Source organism: Lepidochelys kempii, chromosome 1, assembly GCF_965140265.1.
Source record: "Lepidochelys kempii isolate rLepKem1 chromosome 1, rLepKem1.hap2, whole genome shotgun sequence".
In the NCBI taxonomy this organism is placed as follows: Eukaryota; Metazoa; Chordata; order Testudines; family Cheloniidae; genus Lepidochelys; species Lepidochelys kempii.
The window spans coordinates 205,444,344-205,456,567 of NC_133256.1; the positions used below are offsets into that span (position 1 = coordinate 205,444,344).

Genomic DNA, 12,224 nt, shown 5'->3' on the forward strand with positions numbered 1-12,224 from the left:
AGCAGATCTAACTTAGACTCAGAGCCTGGAGTTCTGTTCCCTCTGATAGCAATGACCAGTGGTTAATACAGTGACCAAACAGCCTTCCTAAACCAACCCATTATTTAGTTAGAACCACAGCATTATAGAGAAAACAAATCTTAAAACAATAATCCAGCCTCTATGCATGCCTGTATCTCCCTAAGTCTTATAATTCCTTGGATCTGGGGAAGGTCCAGCTTCTTCAGACTCCTTCCGCAGAGTGTCCCTCTGTTTCAACCTGTTCACTGGACAGCTCCTAACAATTGATTCTCCTTCTTCCCCTGAGAGGGTTTTTTAATGTTCAGGATTTCCAGGCTCTCATCCTGACAAAACTGCTGTGCCAATTTGGTCTGGATCCTGGGAGTGTGCCATTGTCCTGTAATTACCCACCCCTGTGTTTGTTGGGAGGTTTGCTTATTTCTAGTTATTGTGTCACTTTCATGTTTGATGTTCCCATAGCCCCCTATTAAGCTAGATCAATACATTTTTCATGCAGGAAAGTCATACCACTCAAAACACAATAAAATTATTTCACTGACCACGTCACATGCAGTATTCATAACATTATTATATCTCAGTATTCTTAGATGATTATGTACACTTTCTGTTTTTCAGCTAAATTGTCACAAGGAATGAATGGCATTTTGCTGAGTGTAATAATCTGTGCACATTCAATATTCCGTATCTCAATTTTGTCTCTGATTTAGAACTGTTTACATGAATAATTCTTTTGTGAAAGGCTGTTTCACCATAGTCTCTTATACAGATGGCACATCCAGTCAGGTCTGCTGAATTTTGGGCACCGCCATCTCCACCAAAGCCTCTCCTCTGCCTTCCTCCATCAGTTGTATCTTCCTCTGGCTCAGACACACAGCTCTTCCCTCCAGATCAGTAGTTTCTCTGTAGAAAGAATAGGTTTCCAGGTGGTGGTATAGGCATATCCTAAGGCTCTTTCTTCCATTTTTCCACCTGACACTATTCCTTCCTGTTCATGCTGATCCTCCCCTTATGGGTACACAGAGGATGTCCAGCTGACATGGGATCCAAGATCACTTCTAAGTGGCTCCACAGCAAGCTTCTGAGGAAGGGGGCCTGTGAAATTCTCCACCCTACCAGTAGCATCAGTCCTTCCCTGGTATGGCTTCTTGATCAAACTTTTGAGGAGATCTGCAGGGTACAGTGTGCCTTTCTTTGGAAATACAGAGAAAGGTCATTGAATTAGGTGATGAGAATCTCCAGTAAACCCGCAGCAGGAGATGCTTTTGCAAGATACCCAAAAACAAATTGGCAAGACATACACCATTCTGCAACCTCTGGATCTTCCACTCAGGATGTGGACCAAAGCCAAACGAAGGTATCACAGAATACTGTGGAATTAAGAGCCTTAGGATTAGCTCAGTTTCACCTTTTATCCAGAAGTGAAAGATATCCCTACCTAACTCAGATGGACAGTTCAGTACCTGTTGCTTATTTAAACAGGAAGAGACAAAAAGCAAGAGTTTCAGCAGAAAAGCTGCACTTCCGAGGTAGTGGAAAAGGAGGACATACTCTCTTAGGGTATTTCATCTAGCAAGAGGATTTAACAGCCATGCAGACTGGCTTAGTCAGCAGCAACTATTTCCAGGAGATTGGGCTGTTCTCAACCACGTATCTTACTCATCAGTCTCTAAAGGTGGAAGCTGCCCATGGATTTCTTTGCCAGAACTACAAACAAAAAGATTGCAAGATTCTGCAGCAGATAGAGAAGAACTGAATGAAACCTGGAGAGTGGCCACTTTCTCTCATTATTAGAGGAACTTTGGTGTATGCTTTTGCTCCCTTCCTTCTGTTTCCATAGATCTTTGAACTTAAAGGTTGACCTTCAAAGAGACCTATACAAAGGCCTCATCTGCATAGTTCTTCATCTTTTAAGGAGGTGAGATCTAGCCATCCTCCTGCTGCTACCAACATGGTTTTTGTTAGAAGTGTTGCCCTGGACAGCCTGGGGGTGGAGGGGGTTGCTGTAATAGAGGGGAAAGAGTTGGAAGTGTCTGATGTACCAGAAAGATCTCCACCATCCTTACCTTCCCCAGATGAATCCAGGGGTTTCTCTTAGCCTTCTGTCCCAAAGCAAAAAGACTGTTCTATCTCTAGTTCCTCAAAAGATTTATTACTGTTGCCCCTTTTCTTCCTTAATGGCTAGTCAAAGTTTGGGGCCCTGGAGATGTTCCAGTTGGAGGTAGAGATTGGTGATGGAATCTGGTATTTTCTTTGATGCAATCTTGTTTATTTACAAGGAACGCACAAGGTCCTGCTTCTCTAACGCAGGAGCAGCTAGAAACAAAAGAAAGGTTTCTTAGCTTACAGCCCCAAGCCTCTTTAGCCAACACAGGACCCAAAAATTTTCTCTCTAGCTTTTTCCACTGTGCTCATAGGCTGCTGTTGCCTTTCTTGTTTTTTGTCTCTGTCTCTCTGTTTCTGTTCCCTTTTCTTCTTTCCCTCACAGACATACACATGTGCACGTGCACACATGCACACACACACACACACACACTTTACCCAAAACTATACTCAGCAAAAGCCGCTCCACCCACACAGTCTAAAACTTCAGGTGGATTCACATAACCCTTTTGTTTTAGATGAGAATTTGTGATTAACTTATCCTTACAGTTGTACTAATTTGTAGTGTACGTTCACACCCATCAACCTTATTGAGGTGTTTTTTTTCACTCAGCCCATAACAAAGTTTCACCCAGCTCACAGTACTTTTACTGTCATCCAACTCCGTATTATCTAGTAGTAGCAAAAGCCAATGAAAAATGTCACCAAGCTGTAGCCTCTAGGTCTTTATCTGTAGGTATGGATGACAAATAAATGGGTCTGTTAGGGTAAGGTATATTCCTCAGCCACACCGCAGCAGAGAATCACCAACTGTCAAGTAGTGTTGATGAAGTATCACTTCCTTATGTGGTTACTGGACTGAGGTGATTCTTCCTTTTGGATCAGCTCTCGAATGATGTGAACATGCCCTGCAGTGATCAGCATATGATATCTCTGACAGTACTGCCAAGTCTGTAATGACATCAGTTATCATGCACTGATCTTCCTGGTTCAAGAATTTGAATTTACAACAGGATGTTTTGAGCATGGTAGCGGGGTCTTCCTTTAAGACTCCTGATTTGTTAGGAAAAGATAGATGACATCTTGAAGAAGGGGCGACTCTCAGATTTGATGTCTATATAGCTTCATTTAGGAGGAAATCCGTTCCCTTCAGGTTCCAGAGGTAAAACTCTTCCTGACCTCCAGCAGGCCAGAAGGCTACCCTGAGGCACTCATCTCTCATACTTAGATCCAAGTATTTTGCCAGCCGTCTATCCTGCCTCACTGGCAAGCTTGGCTGCAGCACTGAGTTCCAGACAGCAAGTCTGATAAAATGATCAAAACCCTCCAGGCAGTCTGTGTTGTGGGTTTGTACCCTTCCCCTTTCTCCATATCTTTCAGGATTCTCTTATGAGACACTGGTAAGGGACACACATGGGGCTATAGAAGAGGTCCCTTGCCAATACAAGAGGTTCTTCATTTATTTCTTGGTACCCAAACAGGGAGTCTGCATCCCTAGTGGATCCAAGGTGATTACACAAATACATCATGAAGCCAAAATTCCATATGGTGACATGGGCTCATATTAGCTTACCTTCACATCTTGACACGCTTCTCACTGGAGATATCTTTGATTTTGTGAGGGAGAAGATCTCTGCATTAACTTTGTGTACCCTGGGATCTTTCTATGATACCACTACTTTTCCCAAATGTCAGGGCTTCAGGGTCCACTCATACTTAGAAGATTAGCTGATCAGAGCTCAGCCACCTCGGGGGGTGCCCTTGGATCCAAAGAAATTGTGCTGCTGACCTGCTGTTTGACCTTTTAGCAGGTCACTTCATCTTTTTTGTACCTCTGTTTTCCCCTCTCAGCCTTTGATTGGTCTCATAAGATTAGACCTCAGGGCAGGGACTGTCTCTTACTATTTATCTGTACAGTACCTAGTGCAGTGGGACCCCAATCTCAATAGGGATCTCTGGGCACTACTGTAATACAAATAATAAATAATATCATGTGAGACCATCTCCATTAAGGGAACTGGACCATAGACCAACAAAGCTAATGGGGACCCTATTGCAAGCCGTATTGAACTGTGTTACCTACCATCTGTCTCTGAGGATAATAATCATCTTAGCTGTAACTTCAGCCAGAGAGTTAGTAGATCAGGACCTGATGGTTCAGCCCTCTTACGCTATGTTCCATAAGGATACTTTGGTCCTGCATCCTCACCCCAATTTCCTATCTAAAGAGGACCCTAGTTTCCATCTCAACCAGGCCATAAGCCTACCTGTATTTTTCTTCAATTCTCATTCACATCCAGAGGACACCAACCTTCACAATATAGATGTAAAGAGGGCACTTAGTTATTATCTAAATAGGATCAGACTTATCCACAAGCTCCACAGACATTTTGTGTCACGTGGGGATAAGACCAGAAAGCAGACCATCCCAACACAAATAGATCATAGACTCAGGGACCCTATGGTCAAAAGGGACCTTGTGATCATCTAGTCTGATGACCTCCTGCACATTGAGGCCACAAAACCTCACCCACCCACTCCTGTAATAGGCCCATAACCTCTGGCTGAGTTACTGAAGTTCTCAAATCATGGTTTAAAGACTTCAAGTTACAGAGTCACCATTTACACTCATTTAAACTTGCAAGTGACCCATGCCCCCATGCTGCAGAAGAAGGCAAAAAACCCCAGGGTCTCTGCCAATTTGACTTGGGGGAAAATTCCTTCCTGACCCCAAATATGGTGATCAGTTAGACCCTGAGTATGTGGGCAAGACCCACGAGGCACATACCTGGGAAAGAATTCTCTGTAGTAACTCAGAGCCCTCCCCATCTAGTGTCCCATCTCAGTATTGTTACAGATCAAATCAGATCAATATTTGACTGCTAGAATCTGGCAGATGTCCTTTGGACATTCAGCTAAATCTAACACATCTTCCATACATGCTTTCACAAGTCTCCATGACTGAAATATGAAAGGCATATTGGAGCTCTATAAACATCTGTATGCAGCATAATTTACATTCTAGATCTGGGTCTTTAACTATAGATCTGATGTCCAATTCAGCAGAACAGTCCTGCAGTCACTAGTTAGTTAGTATTTCTCAGAACCACCTCCTTGAGGGTCATTGCTGCTTCTTAATTTCTTCAGAATAGGGATCCATTTGGACAGTTCACAAAGGAGAAAAATCAATAACTTCCCTTGGTAACTGTGGTTCTCCACGATGGTTGCCCATATGGATTCACACTTCCTGCCAATATTCCCCTTGCCCATGAAGTCTTGGGTTAAGGTTTCCTGAATTAGGGAGAAGAAATGCAGGATGATTATGCCCACATCCTGAGAACCTAAAGTGAGTGGGGAAGGATGGAGCAGTCCACTGGACAGTACTTGCTAGAAGCTTCTGAGCTCATGTGCCAGGAATGTGGTTTTCCAATGAGCAAGAACCTTATGTTATCTCATTGTGATTGCCTGACTCTTGTCTGTGGAGAAGGGAAGATCACCCATCAATGCCATCAGCATGTCAGTTCTGTGCTGTGTGCTAGATTTCCCTCTTCATAGGAAGTGTTGGGAATTGCTATTTATAGGGGCCCAATTTGCCAATTTGACTTGAGGTGCCCTCAGTTTCTTTCACCAGCCAGAAAGCGCCTGAGTCACAGTCACTGGTGGAAGCATACAACTGGGTATTTCTCTGCCAGCTTGGGGACAGATGCATTGTTTTCAGGTGCTGGTATTGAGATGTTAATGAGTAACCATCTCTAATAGCAAAAAGCAATGATAACTGTGCTTTTATGGTTAGAAACAAAATTAGTGTTATCTATTTAAAAGCAATGACGTCTAAGTAGCTCATTTTAATAAATTGTAACTTAGATTTTTATTTACTTCAGTCATTAGAGGTGCGACTTCAGTATGACGTAGAAGATATCATTACTCCTGAACCAGAAATAATTCCTCCGTTTCCTGATGCCTCATCCCAACTTCCTTCCTTAAGGAGCCTTTCAGGCAGTACCAACACTGTGGCATGTGAAGGAATGATGAAGGACAGTATCCCATGTCTTAGGTAAACTAATGCACTTATTTAAAATGTATTCTACTCATTCAGATAAACCATATTTAACATAATGAATTGGAAAAGAAGGATAAACAATATGTCAATATAATCCACAGATGATACTAAACTGGAATCTGTGGCAAACAACAGTGAGATAAATAATATAAAGGGTTTAAAATGGCTAGAAATAGAAATATTTAATATAAAATATTAAATGAGACAAAGACAATTTAATACATCAGGGGACAATAATCTTAAATAAAGATTAGGAAGACACTGAATGAGCAATTATGCCAAAGAAGATTTTGTGTTGAGAGGCCTATAAATTAGATCTGGACTTTTAAACTGATATGAGAGCTACACACACACACAAAAAGTCCAAAATTTTGAACTGAAAACAAGCAAGCATCTCAGCATGCATCAGCCTTTAGTTTACAGGGGAAAGTATTGTCTTTTGTGTTGACAAAGTGATCTCCATAAAACAGTCATGTCCACAACTGCCAGTATATACACTACAATCAGTATGCCAATATGGAGCTACGATCTTCCTTTGAGGAAAAACTTGTATGTATTTATAGAAAAAAACTATGTATTTATAAAACAATAATAAAAAGCATGTTGAGATAATGACATGAGATAGACATAGTGTTACTGGCCTAATATAGGGGGGAGCAAACTAGTGGAATGTGGTGTAGATGAAATTAGTATTAGGTGGATGTACAAGTGGTTGAAAAATCATACTCAAAGAGTAGTTATGGATGATTTGCTGTCAAATTGGGAGGACATATCTAGTGGGGGCCTGCAGGGGTCTGTCCTGGGTCTGGTACTATTCAATATTTTCATTAATGACTTGGATAATGGAGTGGAAAGTATGCTGATAAAATCTTTGGATGACACCAAGCTGAGAGAAGTTGCAAGCACTTTGGAGGACAGGAGTAGAATTCAAAAGGACTTTGACAAATTGCAGAATTGGTCAGAAATCAACAAGATGAACTTCAAGAAAAGTGCAAAGTACTACGCTTAGGAAGGAAAAATCAAATGCACAGCTATAAAATGACTAGATGGTAGTACAGCTGAGAAGGATCTGGACGTTGTAGTGAATCACAAATTGAATATGAGCCAACAATGTGATGTAGTTGCAAAAAAAGCTAATATAATTCTGGGGTGTATTAACAGGAGTGTCATATATAAAATCCAGGAAGTAATAGTCCCACTCTACTCTGCACTGGTGAAGCTTCAGCTGGAGTACTGTGTGAAGTTCTGTGCACCACACTTTAGGAAAGATGTGAACTAATTGGAGAGAGTCCACAGGAAAGCAACAAAAATGATAAAAGGTTTAGAAAACCTGATTTATGAGGAAAGGTTAAAAAAGCTCAGTGTGTTTAGTTTTAAGAAAACAAGAGTGGTGGGGGACCTGGTAACAGACTTCAAATATGTTAAGGACTGTTATCAAAAGGATGGTGATCAATTGTTCTCCATGACCTTGGAAGGTAGGACAAGAAGTATGGGCTTAATCTGTAGGAAGGAAGATTTAGATTAGATATTAGGAAAAACTTTCTGTTTATAAGGATGGTTAAGTACTGGAATAGGCTTTCAATGGAAGTTGTGGAATTTCTATCAGAGGATTTTAAAAACAAGTTAGACAAACACCTCTCAGAGATGGTCTAGATACACTTGATTCCGCCTCAGCCCAGGGAGCTGGACTAGACGACCTCTCAAGCCCCTTCCAGCCCCACATTTCTATTATTCTATTAACTGTGTGTAAAGAAGTATTATGAGTTTTAAGAAATGAAAAAAGTTGTTGTCTCTTATTTACATCACAACTGAGTGGAGTAGATTAATATGTTCTAACTAATCCCTAATGAGTTCTGGTTTTGAATGACTTCACGATAAAGTATTCCTTACAATGTTTTATAAATTGTAATTTAACAGCAGTTATAGTGCATTGCAGAGATCAATGTTTATTTTTATTTTAGTGCATTCATAATTACTTTAAATATTATTAAATATGTCTCATTTTGTTTCAAAATCAGTTTAAATAAACAGTGACTGACAGCTCTGTTTTTTGGGCTCCTGAAAGTGACGTTTTAGAACATAGACGCATTGTCTAATTAGCATAAGAAAAGTTATGTTGTTTATACATATGTGGCCCTATTCACTTTGGCACCCAATTCATCAGTCCATCCTTATTCAACAAAGCAGATGAACTTTAAGAATGTGCTTAATCTCACTGAAGTCAGTGGGAGATGCAATGGAAAAAGGAAAAAAACCAAAACAACCCAGGGAGATATCCTGGCCCCATAGAAGTCAGAGAGTTTTGCCATTAACTTCAGTGGGGCTAGGATTTTACTCTGAGGTATTCTGTTGTTTTTTTGTTTTCCATGGTTTGAATTTCTTTATCACTATGAAGCATTTCCATGAACGTAATGTATATTTCGAAAGATTTTTTGATAGTAGAAACATTAGGCTCTTATTTCAAAATGTGAATGGAAAAAAATTATGTATTCGAAAAAATCAGAGAAGTGATGAGAATATTGAATATTGAGGTTCTTTTGAAGGCTGTTAGAACACAATAACATTTCCAGAACTGCCTCAGTGGAGTCTTTGCTTATTTGAGAGAGCAATATCATCACTGTCATCAAAAAGTAGCTGTAATAATAACAAGACTCTGTTTCCAGACTTCCAGTGTCTCTTTAACGTCCATTTGTCTTTGTCAACATCCTGGAAACATGCTGGGGGATGAGGGGGCTCCAGCTCACTCGGCCCCTGTCCCCAGCAGATGGGGCGGCAGCGGGAAGGCCCTGCAGCTGGGGACAGGGACCGAGCGAGCTGGAGCACCCCTTCCCCCCAGCATGCTCAGCCCCTGTCCCCGGCAGCTGAGCCTAGGCAGGGAGCGGGGTGCTGCTGCCTCCCAGCCGGGCTCTCTTAGGCAGAAGCGGCTCCGTCCCACTCCCCACTCAGCTGCCAGGGAGAGCGGCCGAATGTGCTGGGGGGAGGCACAGGGAGAGAAGGAAACACCCCATCTCCCCATGCAGGTAATGTGGAGCACGGAAAGTGCTGAGGCCCCAGGCTGGGTGGGTTGCTGGCCAGAGGAGAAACGTGGAACAGTCACGTGTCCTGCCGTTTAGCTTGTGCCCCCCCAGTATGGGGAGGCACCAATCATCTATGCATTCCAGCATGTTTGGGCTCCACCTGTTAGGGATTCCACTCTGTTCTGGGCTCAACATATTAGGGATCAGTCACACTGGCTAAATAATAAACAATTCCCCCTACACATTATAGATAGGTGTGTAAGGAGGTGCTTATCCTGTTCTCTAATGAGATTTGGTGATCTGTAGCAGACATCTAGTACTACCCCATCTTGTGCTTTATCTGTTAGGACATTGATCCATAAGAATTCAAGATAATTTTCTTCGAAGTTATCAGTGACTCAGAAACAGGTAATGCCATTTTTAATGTAAAGTGCCACTCCCCCTCCCTTTTTGCTCACTTGATCATAGAATCATAGAATATCAGGGTTGGAAGGGACCTCAGGAGGTCATCTATTCCAACCCCCTTCTCAAAGCAGGACCAATCCCCAATTTTTGCCCCAGATCCCTAAATGGCTCCCTCAAAAGTTGAACTCACAACCCAGGGTTTAGCATGCCAATGCTCAAACCACTGAGCTATCCCTCCACCCCTGGATAAGCAGTGGAACATGAGCTCCCAGTGTGATGCTGTGGTGAAAAGAGCTAATGCAATCCTGAGAGGCATAAACAGAGTAATCTTGAGTAGGAGTAAAGAAGTGTTTTCCCTTCTGTATTCAAGAAGGATGTTGATAGATTGAAGAGGGTTCAGAGATGAGCCATAAGAATGATTAAAAAGTTAGAAAACATGCCTCATAGTGACAGATGCAGGGACTTCAGTCTATTTATCTGAACAAGGGAAGTTTAGGGAGTGACTTGATTAGTCTTCAAATATCTATCTGAGGAAAAAATATTTAATAATGGGCTGTTCAGCCTATCAGGGAAAGGCATAACACAACGGTATAATCCACACAAAGGTATAATCCAATGGCTAGAGCGTGAAGCTAGACAAATTCAGATTGGAAATAAGGCACACATTTTTAGTGGTGAGAGTAATTAACCACTGGAGTAATTTACCAAAGATCGTGGTGAATTCTCCATCACTGACAATTTTTAAATCAAGATTACGTGTTTTTCTAAAAAAGATACTCTGGGAATTATTTTGGAGAAGACTTATGGTGTGTGCTATACAAGAGGTCAGACTAGATGATCATAATGGTCCCCGCTGGCCTTAGAATCTAAGTTAGAGGTCCAATATAAACAAATTAAAAAGGCCCAACCCATAATTATTTTTATCAATGAGCCATCATTACTTAAAACTGCTGTACTGTTGATCTTGAAGGTAATAAACAATACAAAGCTATACAATTTAGCCTATAATGAGCTAAGGTTATTATGCTATTTGGGTCCCACTTTTGAGTTTTGCTGAAAAGGAAAACTTGCCTACCAGAAACCACTTTATTCACCCCCAGAGAAGATATAATTTTTCATAGATATGAAACAATAAACAATAAGAAAAGTATAGATCCTTAAAAACAATGCCCCACATGCATCCCTGGTGTAACTACATTGAAGTCAGTAGATATACAACATGGATTAAATTGACCCATAATTTGTATAATGTATATGCCCCATAAGAACTGAGTAGTATTATAAAAATGAGACAGAACCTATCAGATCCTCATTTTGATATGATTTGTATTTTCACTGTTAACAGTACATAATTATTTTCAATAAAATAACATTCATTGCAATCTGATAAGTAACCACTATGGTAAAGAAATTCAGTTACAAAGAAAAATATACATTTCTTGTTAAAGAGTAAATACTGAAGTGAGGAACATATACAGCAACTTTAATGAGCTCATGAGAGTTAAAAACTATGATTAATAAAGTGTGGTTTATACCACTGGAATTTTAAATAATTTTAAGAGCATGTCTGGTATTTTAAACTGCAGCATTTAAGAGAAATTGGACATTGTCTTCAATACAATATTTGAAGATGATAAATACATTCTACCAGTCAGCAAAGAAAGGTACTGAAAAGAGAAAGCAGCCATACAGTAGGTGAAGAATAATCTTTTCGCAACATCTTTGGTACACCTCTGGGACCTACTTTGCAGACAATTGCACCTTCCATAACAACACATGAAGAGAGACTGCTAACTGCACCAAACTCTGTATAGGAAGCGTGTATAAAAAGCACTGTATAGCTTGAAAGCTTGTCTCCTTCACCAGCATAAATTGGTCCAATAAAAGATATTACCTCAGCCACCTTGTCTTTCTTATAAGAATCCATTCAGTCTTCAAGGCTAGATTAGCTACTGGGTGATTGTACTCAAAGGAAGGAGAGTTAACAAAACAGGTTAGTTGGATTGAAGGAGAGATGGAGTCTTTGCCTGATTCATGAGTTTTAGGTATCCAGATACCACGGAGATGAGCACTACATAAAAATGCGGCTAGATAGATAAGAAGGGGACATTAAAAGTTGAATCAACACTTTATGGGGCCTTTTAAAGCATAGTCACTCTTGAATTTCTCAGATTTTATCAATCACCACTGAATAGAATTCCCCATAATAATATTTAGTCTAAGCACTTACCTAGTTAGGAATGGGTTACAGCAGGATCTACAGATCTGGGTCCATGGACGCAGAACTGTTCATCCCAGGAGCTGAGTGTGTGATATTCAGGAGGAGGTACAGGAATTAACGATAGGCATAACAGAGAGCAAGCAGTGCCACAAACAATTTTACAGGGTGGGTTCTTTATCGTTGGATTGGAACTAGAGCTTGGTTGGAAAAACTTTGACACAACCATTTCATTTTCCATCGGAAAATGCAGTTTCACTGAAATAGAAATTATTCACAAAGTGATTGTTGATTTAGCAGAAATTTTGTTTTGGGAAAAATGGGAAAACAATTTCCAATAATGTTGAGGTGTCCCATTTCAACACTTGGAATGAAACATTTCAATTTTTTCTTTTGAAATGAC

At 40.6% G+C, this 12,224-nt stretch overlaps 1 protein-coding gene across 14 annotated transcripts in view; it reads left to right on the forward strand.

Moving 5' to 3' along the window:
• STXBP5L (syntaxin binding protein 5L) overlaps nt 1–12,224 on the forward strand; it is a 441,073-nt gene that overhangs the window by 326,119 nt on the left and 102,730 nt on the right. For all 14 annotated transcript variants that reach the window (XM_073309811.1, XM_073309757.1, XM_073309702.1 and 11 more), the window contains one exon: nt 6,003–6,175. In XM_073309811.1, the coding sequence (XP_073165912.1) occupies nt 6,003–6,175 (173 nt within the window). The remainder of the gene's footprint in view (nt 1–6,002; nt 6,176–12,224) is intronic.